The 19,929-nt window shown below is 35.6% G+C and overlaps 1 protein-coding gene across 7 annotated transcripts in view; it reads left to right on the plus strand.

Moving 5' to 3' along the window:
• The window catches only part of PDLIM5 (PDZ and LIM domain 5), a 246,660-nt gene that overhangs the window by 53,332 nt on the left and 173,399 nt on the right, over nt 1–19,929 (plus strand). For all 7 annotated transcript variants that reach the window (XM_074272910.1, XM_074272913.1, XM_074272915.1 and 4 more), the window contains exon 3: nt 1,579–1,730. In XM_074272910.1, the coding sequence (XP_074129011.1) occupies nt 1,579–1,730 (152 nt within the window). The remainder of the gene's footprint in view (nt 1–1,578; nt 1,731–19,929) is intronic.

A 19,929-nucleotide genomic window follows, 5' to 3' on the forward strand; every position in this document is an offset into this window, starting at 1 on the left:
GTGTAAGTAGACTGAACTATGTTTGTAAGAATGACCTACATGGAAGAAGGCATGTAAAATAGAGTAATTAAAAAAATGTATGCACAGAAAAGGAGAACTGGAGATGGTCTGAATGCAGTGAGAGTAAAGGATTTTGATAGTTCAGAGGGATGTGCTGGTTATCTCTTAAATGTAAAAAGGCTAGACGAAGCCCTTTAGCCGCAAGTATTTAGTACATACTCTACTGTGTATAAGAGATTCAATAAAAGATACAAGTAATACCTTCCATACCTTCATAATTTATCTTCTGCTAGAAGGATACAACATATTCACAAATAAAATGTTTTGGTTTGGAATATGGTTTCTTGATAAGTTCTCATTTAAATTTTCTTTTTTTTTTTTTTTTTTCTTGAACCAAAAATAATTAAATAATCACTCTTCTTTGTAAAATATTATAATCACTAATTTTAGAATATTGATACATTAGTGAGTATATTGTATTATTTCTTCATGACTTCTTCCTAAACCAATTAATTATTGGGACTTATATATATTAAATGTAGAAATTGTCATTTTTTTCATCAGAAGGGCTTCTTTTTTCTCACATGGCCTTCATCCTCCGTAATTTGATGTTACTTTTGTTCACTTCTTTTGGCACAATAAAATAATAAATGGAAGCAGATCAAACTAAACAGTATGAACACAAAGAAAATTTTATTGGGCAAGGGAAGAAAGGTTTGGGAATTAAAGACCATGATGCCCAGTTATACCTGGCAGTCATCAACAAACAGTTTTCTTCCCATTCTGCTGAGAGATCATGGAGCAGGAAGAATTCAGCATCAAAAATAAAATTCAAGCCCCCAAGCAATGGGAAAAACTCCTTTTAACATGGGGAGAAGAATTGTGATTATCAATATAAATTATGCTAGCACTATCTCAAAATTTTATTTTTTTATTTCAGACAAAATAGACAAGTATTTAAAACAGGAGTTCTTAGCCTTTTTGTCAAGGGTCACTTTAGCTGTCTGGAAGCCTTTTTCAAATTTGTTTTTTAAATGTATAAAATATAATAATAAGATTATAAAGGAAACTAATTATATGGAAATAATTTTCAAAATTATAACAGTTACTTAAAAAAAAAAAAACAAGTTTATAGAACCCAGATTAGGAATCAGTGCTTAAAGAAATATTTTTCATTATTTATGTAAAAGCATGAAAAACTCCCACACATTTCAATTGTAATTCTGTTAAAATCTGAACTTTCCATATACATTCATGAGTCTGATTTATGATAAAAATATATTTATTGTTAGTCATTTCACCTCCTTTTATTATGTATCAGGCTAAGGTGTCTTTGAAAAGGTTTTACAGTTATTAACTATATTACATGACTCACATGCTGGTGTTAAGGTATAATTAATTGTCAATAAACATAGTTTATTGTTGCTGATAATTTTGCTTTTTACTGAAGTGTTAGAGGGTAGTAATTTGCCCTTCTTTCCTTCACATCACATAAACATGATTTCTTATCCCTTTAGGTTATTCTGTTTGTTGAGGAATAGCACTCCTACCTAATGTAGCACTATGTGTTTATTACAGCTAAAGGATGGTGGTAAAGCATCTCAAGCCCATGTGAGAATAGGAGATGTGGTTCTTAGCATCGATGGAATAAGTGCTCAGGGAATGACACATCTTGAAGCACAGAACAAGATTAAGGCTTGTACAGGCTCTTTGAATATGACTCTACAAAGGTAAGCTCCTGTTTGATTCTTAAGAAGGAAAAAAAAAAGAACAATATTTGTTTGCATCTTTTTACATTTGGTGTTTATTGCCCTAATGACAGCAGATTGTGTAGATTGTTAAAAATCTTATGTTTAAATGGTTATTTTTGTTAATAGGATTCTTCATCACCCCTAAGGGAAAATTTTGGGGGCAAAAGGGCAAGAGTAACTATCTTTGCACTTTTGAGGTGTCATTTGGGAGTTTGTTTAAATAATGAATGATAATGGATTATTTCTCACTTTATAAAATCAAAAGTTTTGTTGGGTTTAATCTCTTTTCCTTTGCTGTGTATCATGTCTTCCATACTTTAACTAGAGAGAATGTTTGACAATTGTTAAAATATATAGGAAGAATGAAGAATTAAGAATGACTGTGGCAGGGGGGGGGGGGGAAGAGGGGCAGCTAAGTGGTACAGTGGGTAGAGCACCAGCCCTGAAGTCAGAAGAACCTGAGTTCAAATCTGGTCTCAGACACTTAACACTAACTAGCGGATGATCCCAAGTAAGTCACTTGACCTCAATTGCCTCAGGAAAAAAAAAAAAAAGAATGATTGTGGTTATAAACCTAGATTGATGCTTGTAAGAGAATAAGGAAGTTAGGGAAAGTGGTAGGTTTGATGCTAAAAATAATACACTCTCTTTGATATGCTAAATTTGAAATGCCTAGAGGAAATCTTGGTGATACAAAACTAAAACTGAGAACTATTGAGGTCAAATAAATAGATCTGGGAGTCATTTGCATAGAGATAATAATTGAAACCAAAAGAACTGGTTAGAATACCTGTAGAGTTGCTAAGTTTTTTTTCCCCTTTCCAAGATATATATTTTAGATATGAACTTTCCTTTCATTCCTGCTAATTCATCTTCAGTCTAAATCTTGTTCATCAACAGTACTCCCTGGATGATAGTAGCTGGTCGTCTTGATTCCAGTATTTACCCCTCACACTGGAATTTTCCTCTTTATTTTTGGCCCGCAGTATTATCACTGAGTCAAACAGAAATATACTCTGTACTTTAGGTTTGAGCCAGCTGGAAATAATTCTTATAATTTAACATTAATCTAATCTAAACATTTCTGTTTAAAGAGAAAGAAATAGCCAAAGATGGGCAGCATTATTTTATGGCTTTGAAAATCTCTTTGATAAACCTTTAGCTTATAGCTTATAGTTTTGAATAATAGCTAAAATTACAGAATGAGAAAATAGAACTCAGATAAAGTTAACTTAATATTTTGATTCATCAAATAACAACAGTAAATTAACTTTTGGCACTGCCTTGAGAATATTTGTAAAACCATTCAATCCCTCATTGACCTTCCTCTTTAAACATTCTTTTATTTTACTGTTCAGAGGTAAATTAGAGACATTTCTATTAACTAAAATGTTCAAGCTTCTTTCTTTTCTTAGTAAATTCATTATCCTAATCTTATCGAGACTTGAGAAAATGGCATGGTCTCAGATCAATCACAGCCCTCTTCTCTTTGGTTTCTGTTGTCATCTTAATTATTAAATACTTCGAGAGAAGTCCTTGATCAGAAGCAAGGGGAGTTGAAAATTGTTTCAGAATTTATAATTAAAGAATGTTAAGTTTTCTTATTCAATTCATATAAGTTTCCTAAGTGTCCTTGAATTCTTCATATTCATCATTACTTATGGTAGAGTAATAATCCATTACATTCATGTACTTCAATTTGTAAATTCTTTCCCTAGTTGATGAGCATCCGTTTTGTCTCCAATTCTGCCACTACAAAGAATGGTGATTATAAATATTCTTATATAATTGGATTTTTTTCCCCTTAAGGTTTTACATCTAAATATTACTGACTCACTGAATAGGTACAATGTAGTAACTCTTCAGGTACAATGCCGTATTATAAAATAACACTTTTATCAAATTGCTTCCTTTTCATTGGTAACTATATGATGTTAAGTCTTTACTTCCTGGCTTTTATCACCTTTCATAATTACTCATTCAGTCTTGTCTCCTCCAACTTTTCCCTTCTCCAATCTAGAGGAGTGAGGCTGATAACTTTACATGGCTCTGTCTCACTTAAATCCAATCCACATGCAAATCATAATCTTGTGTGGGATACAAAGACCCTAACTCAAAATGACTACTCGGAGACCTCTCAAGTGAAGGTAAAAAGCCTTTTATTAGAATCTCACAAGAAATGGGTAGTCCTGTCCTGGAAAGTCCAGAAGGAGGAGGCCAGTTTTACAGAAGCAGAAGCATTGATTATATACTATAAAACCCAAGACCACCCACCCATTGACCTTAAAACTGATTGGTCTATACACATGGAGTGATGATGGCTAAACTGGCTGGGGAAGGGTGCTAGTTGCATAATGGGATTTCCAAAGTTTTGTTTCTTCAGGGTCATGTAATTTCTAGGAAATTAAAACTGACCTAAGGTTTCACATACTTAAGCAGATAGTTTCTTGAGAAATCAAATTACTTGCCCCACAGAATCCCTTCTCTTCTATGGGAGTGGATTAATACCATCATTCCTTCAATAACATCTTCATTCCCAACTTTTCTCATTAAAATCTTCAACATTCTTTCTCATTCCTCAAGTAATGGGAGCATACTTTCACAATGTTTCTCTAAGTCATCGATTCCTTCAGGTTCATTCCTTAAAGCCAAGTTAGGCTTATCGGAGCTACCATCCAGGGCCATTGGTCAAATTGGTGGGGCCCTCTGCAGATCCAACATTCCCTGACATGGAATGTGTCAGCTATTGTCTATATCAAATTTTGGAAGATATTTCCTTCTTCTAGTAAAGGGCTAAAGACAGGAGCTGTGAAAGTGAATGGGGAAAACAACATTAAGCATAGAAGAGACAATCTCAGGTACTTCAGTTTTGGTTTTGACTCCATGGTCCTGAGAAAAGAATATTTTGTCCTAATCAAATAGAAAAATCCCTAAAATGATCCCTCAAATCAAGAAGCCCAATAGAAATCTGCACACACAGTTCGTCAGTCTCCTCCCAAAGTTAGTCCTTGTTTTCAAGTGTAATTTCAATTCATCTGTAGGGTCAGGCTCTACAATCCATTCTTTTGAAGCATCCACATGTCCTTTGACTTGAGTGTGATGAGTCCTTACAGCAGTGTCTGAGGTCAGAAGGGCTTGGGAAGGTCCTTTCAAGGTTGGCATCAACTTTTCCTTCTTCCAGGTTTGCAGCAGAACCCATTCTCCAGGCTGGTATTGTGTACAGCAAATCCCTTATCCATCATCCTATGTCATCTTCTCAGGCACCAAAATCATGGGCTTTTAATTTTTACTCCCTGGTAAAGGATGGGGAAGGTGGATTGGGTGGCAGATCAGGGATTAATACCATCATTCCTTCAATAACATCCTCATTCCCAACTTTAATTTCCTCTTCATCAGCAAGGCGGTTACCCTGGACCTCAAATGGGTTCTCCACCTGATGTCCTTTCACATGAACAATAGCAGTAGCTTTAGGTAGTGTTTAATTTTGTAATGACTTCCATGGTCATATGAGCCAATTCTTTTCTTTACCATTCCTCTTTCTTCCCATATTGTCCCAAATATATGTGCCACTCCCCAAACATTTAGAATCAGTATAAATTGACCCTTCCTTATCATTCAACAGTTTCAGAGTTTTGATTTAAGATAGACAATTCAAGGTTTGTGAGATTTGCAGCTTGGACCCCTAGCATCCCCATCATTTAACCTCTTTCCTTCCAACACGCAGGATGTGACCCATCTATAAACTAGTTCACACCTTCCAACGATAGGGATTCCTGCAGGTCTCCCTGAACCTTAGTTTGATATTCCATCAGATCTAGGCAGTCATGTTCACTAGTTTTATGTTCTCCTGTGGGGACAGAAAGGAATTCAGCCAGATTTAAGATGTGATCTTGAATTAGGACCAAATCATCTTTTTTCCAGGAGTATGGCTTCATATTCAATATTTGTGAATCATTTAACCATCTGCCTGCCTTCTTCTAATTGAGGATAGTTCTTACTTGATAGGGCACACTGACTACCAGGCAGCCTCCAAAGGTGATTCTCCGGCTTTCTTCTACTATCAAAGCTGCAGCAGCCACAGCCTGAATGCAAGTGGGGCCAGCCCCTGGCCACTGGATTTAACATTTTTGATAATGCCACTGAGTGTCATTGTTCTCCCCTCACTTGGGCCAATACTCCCAGTGCCATCCTTTGTCTCTGTTCACAAATAAGCAAAAGGGCTTATCTAAGGAAGGCAGTATTAGGATGGGGCTGAAATTAATATCCTTATTAATAAATTAAAGTTCTCACTCTGTTGGTCCCAACTTATATCTTCTGGCTTTTCTTCTAACAGATAATTATATAAAGATTTGGTCAGAACTGCATAGGAGTCTACAATATCCTATCAGCCCCCCAAATTTTCTGTGTTTTCTTTTTGTCTTGGGCCTCTCTGTATCTATAATTCCCTTTTTCCTGGCCGGATCTAGTTTCTTTCTTCCTTTACTAACCAAATGTCCTAAATATTTTACTTCTCTCTCCACAAACTGTATCTTGTCTTGTGATGCATGGAGGCCTTGCTTTCCCAAAAAGTTCAAAAGTTGTATTGTAGCCACACTACAATACATTTCTTTCTTGTTATGAGTAAATCATCTACATACTGAAAGACCTTTGCCCCCATAGGAGCTTCAGAATTTATGAGGCTTTGTTCTAAGACCTAGCCCAACAAGTTTGGAGACTCTGTAGCCCTGGGGTAGAATGCACCACCAGTACTGCTGCTTCCTGTCCCATCTCTATCTCCTCCCAATGCCTATGTACTCAATCCTTCTCCGACATACTTTAAACACACTCCTAAACCAATAATCCTAACTAGATATTTTATTTAAACTATTAATTGCTTTTGCAAACCAATCTTTCTTGTTCCTTGTCTTTTAATCATTTTTACTTTAAATTTCAAGATGCATAATTAAATAACTTTGAACCAAATTTCACAAAACATATATATATCTAGCAGAGCTGACAACTCTGATTTTTACAAATTACCCAATATTTCTAGAAAGCAACATACTATCTATTTAGGGGATACAAATTTGACCACCCCTAAGGTAAGCTACTAGAACTTTGTTTTAATAACCTATATTTTAACTTAAAATCCAATCAAATACAGCTTTAAATTCTCAATAATATAGAACTGCTTTTCCTATCATATCTCAAATAATGAATTTCAGTAAAGTGATTAAACATAGTTTCTCTCTCTCCCACTGGTCCTATCTGGCCTGCTGCAGTCAGGGAACAAGGAAGGAAAAGAAAGAGACTACCTTCACTCTCTGCATGATCCTGCTCTTCCAAGAGGCCCCAATTTAATTAATTTGCTTTGGAATTTTGAAATGACCAGTTGTCAGATTGTACAATCATTATTCCCAATGGACTTTTCCTAAATCTCCAACTTTGGCCAGACTTGACATGACAAAGACATTCTGCACAGACAAAAATTACATGGAAGAGATCATCCCCCTTTCCCCCTTTTGTACATACAACAGAAATATCCAAGTGCACTTTTTTTTAGCTCCTGATTTTGGGGTTTGGAATGAACTTTCCCCATAATTTAACAAGGACCACCCTTAGATGCCTCTATATTCTGACTTATTCTGACAGGGGTTGCCCTTCCTGTCAGCAGTCACCCAATAGTGTTCTTGGAGATTCTTTTCCCCTGGGGTTATATGCATGCAGTCCTTTTCACTACAATTTACATGAGAGGCACTTCCTCTTGGGTCTCCCTCAATCCAGACAATTGACCCCCCAGACTACCAAGTGCTTACCTTCAGGTTACACGTGTGTAGGTTCTCCTGACTGCGAGCTCAGTCAATCTAGCATCTACACACAGAGGTTCAGATCCATCACTTTCACTTCTCCTTCACTGTCTCTCCACTTTGGGTGGAGAAACACTACCCTGCTCTGGAGACCCCAGGAACAAAGTGTTCCATGGGTGCCTGTCTCCAAATAGGGATAGTGGTGGTTCCCTGCTGAGTCATATGATCTCAGGGGAGCCCCTATAATGGTTGGGGTATGAAGACCATAACTCAAAATGACTACTTGGAGATCTCTCAAAGTGAAGGTAGAAAACCTTTTATTAGAATCTCATGAGAAGCAGGCAGTACTCTCCTGAGAAATCCAGGAGGAGGCTGATTTTACAGAAACAGAAGTGCTGGTTGTATAGCATAAAAATTCAGACTGCCCACTACCCATTGATCTTAAAACTGATTGGCCTATACACATGGAGTGATGATGAGCTGGCTAAACTGACTAGGAAGGGGTGTTGGTTGTATAAAGGGATTTCCAAAGTTTTTGTTTCTTCAGGGTTGTGATTTCTAGGAAATTGAAATTAAGGCCTAAGGTTTCACATACTTTAGCAGATAGTTTCTGCAAAATCATATTACTTGTCCCACAAACCCTTCATGCAGTCATTGGTCTCTTTGAGAATAAAGAACAAACAAAAATAACTTCTTCCCCTTGCCATATTTATAACTTCTTTAATGCTACTTTAAATATTCTTTCTTCTTGCTATATTTCCCTGATGATCCTTGATCCTCCCAACCCTTAAAATGAAGAGGAAGATAACTGGGATGAAAAATTGCCTCTATAAATATTCCTTTCCTCATCCATGATAGCAAGCTTGATGATTATGAAGCTTCCCACTGCTAGTAATAATAATTTCAAATTGCCCCAACAGATCCTGTGGCTACTGCTACAATCTTTAGTTCATGTGTGGACTCACAGGGAATGTATTTTTATGTATTTTATGTCATGAATTTTTCTTTTTAAGTTTCAAAATTTTTAATTTATAGTTGTGTTTCTTTCTTTTTTAATAGATATCTACCTCCACTTTAGGGTTAGGATTACAGTCTCAATGTCCAAATTAGAATTGTAAGGAGATGATGAGACTCTTTAAAATAGAGTAAAAGACAATGTTTACTTAAAAAGGTTATTCTAGAGCCATTCCTTTTTTTTTTTCTTTAAATCATAACTTTCGAGGGATTTGAATAGCAAATATGTGTTCTTCAATCACATTTTCCCAAATAATAAAACTCTTGGATTACTATACCACTTATATTCTTTGTAGTGAATTGCGAATTGTTCTGTTCTCTTTTGGAAATGAATGGTCAACATTTTTTTTTCCTCTTTAGTAGCTGGAATTGATTCTAAGGTTATGTCCAACTGGATAGTGAAAAAAAAAAAAAAACTTGTGTTTTGGATTATTCTTTCTAATAGGGGACTATAATAATAAATGTAGGATCATTGATCTGATAATAGCAAGAAAAGAATATTTCTCATTTCTGTTCCCTCCTTTGTATTAGAAACATCACCATTGGATTGTCATCACTAGCACCAGGTCCTTATCATCTTTTCCTAAACTATTACAAGGTTTCCTACTACTCCTCCTCCAATTCAGTTTTCATATGATTTCTATATATAACCTTCCTCATGCATAAATCTGGTCTTGTCACTGCTCAGAAATCTTCATTATTGTCTACTGAGTGGAGTTTGAGTTCTTTCTTTCTTTCTTTCAGTTGCCTTTTTAGGTTTCTAGATCTGAGTTAAACTGTATTTTCTCTTGGACAAAAGACAGTGGTTTTATGGGTATAAAGTCTTCTCAGCATTGTTGAAAAAGGAAGAAGGAAGAAATAAAGTGGATAAAAATTTGGTTTCTGCTGAGAACTTCAGATAATAGCTAATGACAGCTTCTTTAAGAACTATGACAGGAAGCAGGTAATTTAATTCAAAAAGCATTTATTAAGTACCTACTATGTGCTAAGCATAGTGATAAGGACCATAGTGGGCTCTGAGCAAATGACCAAGAGAAATAGCAACTTGCAGTTAACCGTGAGTTAGTTACAAACACTACCATCAAGCCCTATAAAATACTTTTTGATAGTTTGATTGGTATGGCCCTGAATAGGTAAAATAGTGCCATATTACTCAAACTGTCAAAAACATATTTTATAAAGCTAGAAAAAATAATAACAAAATTCATCTGGAAGCACAAATGGTCAAGAAAATTAATGAAAAAAATGCAAAGGGAGGTGGCCTAGTCATATAAGATCTAAAACTATATCATAAAGCAACATTGATCAAACCTGTTTGGTACTGGTTAAGAAACAGTGGTGGATCGATAAAATGGATTAGATACATAAGATGTAATAGTAAATTATTATAATGAACTACTGTTTAGTAAACTCAAAGACTCCAGCTTCTGGGGAAAGAACTGAATATTTGACAAAAACTGCTGGGAAAATGGAAAATAATAAGACAGAAATTAAGTATAGACCAACATCTCACACCATATGCCAAGATAAACTCAAAATGGGTACATAAAGGCCATCCTTTATATAATAAGCATGCCACGTATGACAAAGCCATGAGGAAATTAGGAAAGCAAGATTTATGAAAAAGATAATTTATGACTAGATAAGAAGTAGACAATTATTATTATGAAATGCAAAATATATAGTGTTGTGGTTTGAATTTGTCAGCAGAGTTCTTATTTAGTAGGTGAAAATTAATCTAGGCCTTAAGGGATAGGTAAGATTACTTTCCTGTGAATTTTTTATAAAGAATCATAGAATCACAAAAAAGAAAAACCAATCACCAACAAAAATAACTTTCTTTTCCCCTGTATGTCTTGGAGTAAAATAAGTGGGGCAAGTCAAGTCAAATCAGCAATCATTTTTAAAGCACTAATTATGTGCCTTGAGGGGACACAAAGAAAGGCAAAAGTAGACTTTGCTCTCTAAGATCTTACAGTCAAAGGTGAGAAAACATGCAAACAATTGGACTAACAAGATACCTTGGAGATAATTATAGAAGGAGTGACTCTATAGACACAAAACTCCTACAAGACTTCTGGAGTGATACAAGCCCTTAGTTGTGTAAGACCAGAATGGAAGAATTAAATGTTTTATTTAAAAATATTAAAAGACATTGTTTTAAGCTCATGCATACTTTCTCTTCTTCAATATCTTCTACTAGTCTTTTCTTTCTGCCTCACTTGTTAATTACCTTTTGTGTAATTTAACTATTTTTAGTTCTTCATGAAGTTATCTATGATCATATGGATGGAAAAGATCAAAGCATTTTAAAATTTAAGTTATCTACTTGTCATGGTACTAAAAAAGTAGTAAAGAGCACTAAGTCTGAAATTAGAGGCCCTGGATTTGAATCCTGCCTATGATTCTTACTGCTTGTGTTGACCTGCAGTTTAGAATAAAAAGCAGGATTCAAATTCATTTAACTTCCTGGACTTCAGTTTTTCTTTTCTCAAGTGAGGAAGTTGGAGAAGGTGGCCTCTGAATTTCCCTCGAGGTGTAGATCTTGATTCTGTGATCCCAGTGGGATAAGACCAGCTATATGGCCAACTACAGAAACAAATGGTAGGGAGATAGGATGATTTCCTCATTTTAAGAAGGTGGAATCTTTCCACAAACATTTTTCTTTTATTCCCCTCCATTCCTTCCATGTTCTCTTCCAGGGGGCTTCCAAATTCCTGTAGTTTCAGAAGCATAAGAAGTAACAGAAATTTTAAAATCGGAACTGAAAAATAGTTGGCTGAACCACACAATTAATGTCTTTGGGTACTAGAGGAATCTTTTTGATTTGGATGACTTCTAGGTGCTGCTGGTCCCAATAACTGGTCAGAAAATCACATGACTATTTTCTCCATTTTGGGAAATTTTTTGCCTTCCTTGGGTGGTGTATTTCTATGTTCAAGTCTGAAAACAAAATATCTCCATATTCTTTCATAAATCATAGACTTTCAGGGAATGTTATTTTCTATAAATAACATTTGAGATTACCTATGCATGTTCCATGGTCCCTCCACTAAAGTTATACCCATTGTGGTGTACAAGTTCTTTAAAGTTATTCTAGCAAAATGCAAGCCCTGGCAGGACTTGCAAGGCTGTTAGGGCTTCCAAGTATGTACCTGATGACAGATTGGGTGTCTGTTTTCTGAGAACCATCCTCGTGCAATTTGGAACAAAATCTTGATCTACTAGTGTGGGAGAGTTGTAGTCTGTCCCTAGGGGAGGGAGAACCCATATTTGGAAAGTTGTAGATCTTTGAAGTATTGAAATATACTGTGTTTCATTTGAACAGACTATAACACTACTTAATATTTTATGAGGCAAAACCTTCGCTGCACATGTCTAGCTTAATTTCAGAAGAGTAGAGAGAGGTATAAATTTTTATACCTTGTGAACTTGGGCACATTGCTTACAGAACCTCATTTTAATCAACTGTAAAAATGAAGATATAGAACTAGTTATTGGGACTCTTAACCTTTTTTGAGTCATGGATCCATTTGGCAGTAGAGAACCTATAGAGCCCTTTTCACAATAATGTTTTTAAATGAATAAAATAAAATATATAGACTCACAAAGGAAACTTACATTGAGATATAATTATTTTTAAAAATTTCACAGATCCTGAGTTGAATCCTTGAACTAGTTGACCTTCCAACTCTGATTCCCATGAATTTGTTGAGTCATGTTTAAATATTTCATAACATCTCTACCTTAATTGGACTTCCTTAGGACATGTCCCTTAGCTTGTATATTTCCCTCAGGCAACTCCTTTGGACTCATCTACCAAATCATAGACAGAATCCCATTTCCTTTGGTGGGACAAACTCCCACACTGATTCAAATGGATTGAAATCTTAAAAATAAGTATTGGACCCATATGCTTCTGTGTGACTCTGATTATATCAGTTGGGCCAATATCTAGGTTATATTTTGAAAATGAATACATGATTTGATTTGTAATATTCATTTCGTCTTCAGGAGAACTAGAAAGATGATACTTTGCCCTGCTGTACCATTGAGAAAAGGTTATTCCAAGGAATACAAGTGGAAGAATAGTTGTTAGATTTAGAAGTTAACAATAAAGGTTTTTCTGAGCAGTTACTTATATATCTATTAATGTACAATATATGTTTTTGGTATCTGTAACTAAAGACAATGGAATGTAAATAAGTGAGAAGAAAAATTAAATAGATAATATTTAATTAATAGGTGACTATTATTTTGATGTCCATAATAAAGTTTCTTCCATCTAGAAGTGTTTAACTATATTGAACTTTCCAGTGAAATAGGGATGGAAGGAGAAAGTGAAAATTGGCAGTGAGCTTTAGAGTGAGAATACCTGGGGATAAGATAAGATGTTCAAATGGGGAGCATGATGCATGAGTTTGATCACCTTAAAAAAAGTTTCTAGTTTTAAATGAATATGAATTTATTACCAAGTAACCACGGCCTGTTGACCAGATTGAAAATGATTTTTTAAAGAATAATATATGGTTTTTCTGGCAGCAAAAACAGTGGTAGCAAATTGAAGCTAACAAAAACCTAACTTTGTTTATCAGATTCCCAAAAGTTTTTCCTAGGCTAGAATATTGGGCTGAATCTTAATAAGATGAAATGCAAAAGGGATGTTTTTTTTTGGGGGGGGGTGTCAGGTGGGAGGGAGGCAATTGAGGTTAAACGTTTCTCTAAAGTCACAGTTAGTAAATGTCTGATGTTGGATTTGTACTCAGTTCCTCCTGATTCCAGGGCTCCACTGAGCTATCTGACAGCCTCAAAGGGGATAAATGTAAAATCTTAGGGTTTAGATGGTCAAATTACAAAATACATTATAAATATATGCATTGCTAGCAATTTATATGAAAAAGATTTAGTGGATTGAAAAGACCCACAAACCTGCATAAGAAGGGACTTCTAAACTGCCTTAAGAAAGCCTAACTCCTAGGAATAAGGAAGTTAGGGTTCTCCTGTACTCTGCCCTAGTCGAATCTCACCTGGAATATGGCATTCAGTTCTGGATACTACACTTTATGAAAGATATTAATGAACTGAATTATCCAGAGGGAGATAGCCATAATGGTGAAAAGCCTTCAGTCAAACCAAGTATAATGTGAAGGAACTATGAGTATTTAACCTAAACTTGTAAGAGCTAGTATGGCTGGGGGGGGGGGGTGATACAAAAGAATTGGAGGTTTAAGACCTCATAGCTGCCTCTAGTTGTTTGCATATTTGTCACATAAGAGGGTATTGAATCAGGAGCAAGGGGGAGAAGTGACAGAGAGAAACTTAGTCTTCATTCAGAAGAAAACTCTTCTTAATAATTTTAGCCATCCCTACAAATGGTTTTGCCTCAGGATATAGATGGTGTTTTTTCACTCTCTGCCCATTGGAAATCTTCAAGAAGAGGTTGGATAGCCACTTGTCTCAAATCCTATAGTGATTAATTAAAGCTTTTTATTTGTAAAACATATGCATGGGTGCCTTTTCCAAACCCTCTTCCAAAGTTTTCATTTCCTTTCCCCGTTTTGCTCCTAGCTCTCTTTTAAGATCCTTTTAAATTTCTTTTAGGAGTGCCTTGTGTGGTGGGGACTAGGTTATATCATCTATTGGGGCTTCATCTGGAGACAAGCTGCCTTTAGTTTCCTCAGGGTTTGAAATCTGTTCTTCTCTTTCACCATAAAAGCTGTCTTTTTACTCATTTTTTTACTTTTTACTCATTTAAAAAAAAAAAAAAAAGTTAAGGTCTGCTTTTAGGGCAGGGGAAGTTTTCCAAGCTTCCTTTACAAGCTGCAGCTGCCTCTATAAGTCCTTTGGGCTTGCAGCACTGGGTCAGTGCTGACTCACTCCCAGTGCTGGGTGGACATGGTAATCTTAGGTCTCATGAGATTCTGGCTTTTCGGGGTTCACTATCTTTTGCATTTGTGTTTTCTAACTTCTCTGCTGATCTACTGTCTTGCAACTAGGGCAGAGTGGCCAACACTGCTATTCCTCCCCATAGACTCTGCACACTCCATGCACCAACTGGGACTCTGAGCTGTCTGTGCCGGTATCTGTCCTCAGCTTCTTGTGCTTGGCTGCCTCCTTCCCATTTCTAATTGAAACAGACTTTTTCTGGCAATCTTCAAAATTATCTTCTGCTGGTAATTTGTTGCACTTCAAATATTTGTGGATTTTGCCAGTCTAGAGCTGATTTGCTAATTAGTCTGAGGGTTGTAGGAGAAAGTCAGAAAGAAACGGATGTCCTCTCTACCATCTTAGCTCTACCCCTGGAAGTCCATGAGCATTCCTTTATGGCTATGAATTGGATTAGGTTCCAACCCTAAAATTCTGTGAGCCTATCATTTTGTGAAATTACCTTGTGGAAGCAAATAAAGGAGAATTTTATGCTTTTTATGGAATATTTGAGCAGCTAGAACATTCTTGTCAGTCAACCAGATTTTTTCAAGTTCCTATTAGATGTGCAACTCAGGGAAAGGGAACCAAAATAAACAAGATAATTAAGGAAGTATAATATGGATCTTTTGTACTACTAAATAGAAATATAACGAGCAATCTGAAAAGGAAGAACTTGTAGTTTGTAGTGAACAGTGTAGGCCTCATGGCATCATTGATATTCTCTTTTCTCTCTCCACCCCTCAGAACTTAATATATTTACCTGTCCTGTCTGCCTTTCCTGATATCAAAAGATCTAAGAACTTTCTTTTCTTTTAGATCTAATTTCTCTGATTATACCTTTGATCTAATTTCCTTCAACCTCCAGAGTTTGAAATTTCCTTCCTTTGCATCTTTACGCCTTTTCCACTAGTTCCTTTCCAAGTGTATATACTTGTTTTGGTTGATCCTGTTAAAACAAAACAAACTCCTTTTTTCCTACTAACAGCTCACACTCACTGACATTCTGTTTCTTCCTTTCCCTGCCGACCTCTTTTTCTATTCCCTGACTTTTCATTCTTATCACCTACTCCGCAGTCTGCCTTCCATGCTCACTCCTCTGCTGAAAAACTGCTCTTTGAAGTTCAACAATGACCTCCTAATCAGTTGGTCTAGCGGAAGTTTCTATGAAGATATAACTGCTAGACAAATAAAATACTTCGAGCCACAAAGTGGACATCCACTCTGGAACCCAGAACTTTGGATTGATGAGAGTTTTCCATAAGTAACCTAATTCAGATTTAGCACCCTACTCTCTGCTGCACATGTACCTCTAGCCTTCCTTTAGCTCTGGGAACAAAAATCAAATCAACACTGCCATTTCTAGAAAGCACAAGCGAACCAGTTTTCCCTTTGGTTTTTCTTACCATTCCTGTGACTTCTCAGACAAAAATATGCTTCCCTGACTCATCACATTCTGAAATTTTTACAATACTTCACACAGTGCTTGACATACAGGTAGGTGCTTAACACATGGGTTTGTTTTTTGTTTTTTTTAATAATTAAAAGTGCTTAATAAATGGCATTTTTTAAATCCCCAAATTCAACATAATCTTGAAGTTAGTGAAGGCAAGTAGAGAGCTGATTTCAAGCAGCAAAACTTAAAGGAAAAATAGAAAAAAAGGAATATATTTATATGTGAATTATATGTGTATAACTATGAACCTATATTATATGTAGTTTGTTTTTATAAACATCAAATTTAATAACATGGTAACAAAACTATTCTCCTTGACTGTGTTCTTTTCTGAAGTCCTTTCCTCTTTTATATATTTTCTATTCTATGTAAGTGTTTAATTTGCTATTTTTTTTTCTTAAAAAAAAACTATCATTACTCATTCCAATATAGAATCCTCCTTTATAAGCACATCATATTTATACATTGGCCCCATCTAAAGAATGGAATACTTATTGTGTACCTCTAGTCTATTGCTTCTCTGCCTAGACATGAGAAGCATGCCTTACTATAAGTCTTTTGAGTCCTTATTGGACCTCATTTGGCAACATTTGGAATTTTTTTTTAAATTTTATTTATGATTTTTTTTGACAGTACATGTGCATGAGTAATTTTTTTTTTAAATAACATTATCCCTTGTATTCATTTTTCCAAATTATCCCCTCCCTTCCTCTACTCCCTCCCCTAGATGACAGGCAATCCCATACATTTTACATGTGTTACAATATAACCTAGATACAATATATGTGTGTAAATATCATTTTCTTGTTGCACATTAAGTATTAGATTCCGAAGGTACAAGTAACCTGGGTAGATAGACAGTAGTGCTAACAAGTTACATTCACTTCCCAGTGTTCCTTCTCTGGGTGTAGTTATTTCTGTCCATCATTGATCAACTGGAAGTGAGTTGGATCTTCTTTATGTTGAAGATTTCCACTTCCATCAGAATACATCTTCATACAACATTGAAGTGTACAGCGATCTTCTGGTTCTGCTCATTTCACTCAGCATCAGTTGATGTAAGTCTCTCCAAGCCTCTCTGTATTCCTCCTGCTGGTCATTTCTTACAGAGCAATAATATTCCATAACCTTCATATACCATAATTTACCCAGCCATTCTCCAATTGATGGACATCCATTCATCTTCCAGTTTCTAGCCACTACGAAAAGAGTTGCCACAAACATTTTGGCACATACAGATCCCTTTCCCTTCCTCAGTATTTCTTTGGGATATAAGCCCAATAGCAGCAAGCATTTGGAAATCTTTCAGAATTTTTCTCTTTTACAGTACTATGTCATTGTTCTACTGTTTTCTCCTCTTTCACTGGGCATTTGTTCACATAAATTTTCTTATGTTTTTTTGAGTCTGTTATTTTTATCATTTCTAACAGCAACAATTTCCTGTTGCAATCAATTTGTAGAACCTACTAACCTTAAAAATAGTGATCTATTTTTTTCTCTTACTTTGGGAAGCAAGATGGTACAGTGAATAGAAAGAGCTGGGCCTGGAAAGACCCAAGGTTCTTTCTCTGGAGGTAGATGGCATTTTTCATCATGCATCTTTTGGTATTGTCATGGATCATTGTATTGCTGAGAATAACTAAGTCATACACAATCATTCATTGTATAATATTGCTGTTACTGTGTACTGGGTTTGTTTCTTCTCTACTTTTCCTTTGTTTATATATATATATATACACATATATATATTTTAATCTTTCTCTTACCTTTTACTCTGTCCCTCTTCCCAAGTGTTTTATTTTCTATCACTCTTCCTTTCTGTCAGAACCTCATCCCTATCCCTGGCTCTTTTTACTTCCCTGAAGGGTCAAAAAGATTTCCATATCCAAGTGAATGTGTATTATAAGATTCAAGCTGTCCCTGCCATTCCCTAATCTTACCTTACATTGTAATTGGTTAGCTCTTTGACTCCTTTTTTATGTGAGATAATTTACTTCATTCTATCTCTCCCTCCCTCTTTTCCCAGTGCAGTCTTTTTTTCTCACCCCTTAATTTTGGGGGTGAGGAATGTATCTACAAAGTTTTCTCATACCTATACTCTCTATGTATTTCTTCTAATTGCCTTATTAATAATAAAGTTCTTAAGAGTTACAAATACTATCTTTCCATCTAGAAATATAAACAGCTTAACTTATTAATTCTCTTATGTCAAATCACCCAAATAAGCAAAATGTTTGTATTCTTTGAAATATCCAAGCTAAGTAGCTTTCATATTTCTGCAGAGGAATATATGCAAAGTACTTTGGCTGTATTACCTCATTAATTCCAACAGTAACCCTAATGTACATAGTTTGGTTTATAGATGAAAATATGAAGACAAGACAAGGTTGGATAATTTTGCCAGGAACATTCACTATTACTGAAAAAAGGTCATTGTCCTACACACTGTAGCTGGAGCATATGGAAGGACTCAGTATTTTAGAGCTGGAAGGGAATTTAGCTTTTATTGAGCTAGTTCAATCCTTTCTTTCATTTTATAGGTGAGAAAACTAAAGTGATAGTAACTTGCCTAACATTATGCAATAGAGTCAAGTGGAAGAGAACCAGATTCAGGATGAATTATTCCTCCTTTCCCAGAGTTACTCATCTGCCTGATGCCTCCTCCAAGATGTTACTCATCTGCCTGATGCCTATTTTTCTCATGTCCCTTTCCTTCTCTGTTTATTCCTTTTTCTTATTGTAAGAAAATCCTTTGACCTACCAATGACCAGAGGAACACCGGTGTTCTCTCCCTTTCTTTTCAATGTACTAACAAACTTCTCCCTCTTTTTTTTTAAACCTTTCCCATTTCTGTCAGTCATTTCTAATCTCTACTCAAGCTTCTCTAAGATCACCCATTAATATCATAATGCTAGAATTACTGTGTTACTTTGGCTAAAATGTTGGATACTAGCTTGGCTAACTTTGCATAATGTCTCTGAGATGTTTCTTTGCCTGAAAAGTAAGCTTTGAAGGTTCCTTCCAGTTCTGGAGTTATAATCCTATGAAGTCCTGCTTTGGATATACTCATTGTCTTTGTGAGCCCAAAGCAAGTTCCTTAACCTTTCAGTATTCCAACCAATTTGGCACCACCATGAAATTTCCCATGTTAATGAAATCATTGGTCAAAGTTCATGGTACTGCAACCCAAATAAAGGCTATCTTTTTCTTCAAAATAAAATGATATTGCAAAGGAGATAATACTTGAAAAACACTTAGCATAATACCTGGCACAGAGTACACACACACACACACACACACACACACACACACACACACACACACACTTAAAATGCCCTCCTCCTACCCCCATTTCTTTTTTATTTGTAAATAGAGGCCATTGGACTAAGGAATGCTTGCAATTCATTCAAACTTTAAATTTGTGATCCTATGGAAATCTCTTTAACCTTAGTGGATTTCTGTTTCCTCAGTTGCTATGTCAAAGATCTTAAGGAAACTTTTTTTTCATTGATTGTTCAGTTAATCACCATTAGTGCCTTGTACCTTTAAACTGTTGTGACAAAAGCTTTGGAAGCTTTATGTCTCCTTGTTTTTTCATTAAACATGTACATATATGGTATGGGCTTAAGCATGCATTATTTGATTTGTCACCATGTGGTATCTGCCTCATCATACATTGGTTTGATTGTGTGGGTGTTTAAATGAGTCATAAGCATTACCCAGTGTCTAACACACATACCAAAAAAGAACAAACTTCCAGAAAGAATGCTGCCTGGGATTCTCCTAGAATTATTAAACTTTTGACATCTTGTCAAAAGATAATCTAGTTAAATTTTAAGGTCACTGCTCCCCTTTAAGAGCATTGTTTTCTAATTCTGTGTGATATTTCTTAGACAGGAAACACTTTTATTTATATTCATTTCTATTGGGTGCTTGGGTACTGAACAAAACAAATATTTCTTGTCTAATGGGTTTGAATGTATTTCCCTGTTAGCTA

The sequence above is a fragment of the Sminthopsis crassicaudata genome, chromosome 6, assembly GCF_048593235.1.
Source record: "Sminthopsis crassicaudata isolate SCR6 chromosome 6, ASM4859323v1, whole genome shotgun sequence".
NCBI classification, from domain to species: Eukaryota; Metazoa; Chordata; class Mammalia; order Dasyuromorphia; family Dasyuridae; genus Sminthopsis; species Sminthopsis crassicaudata.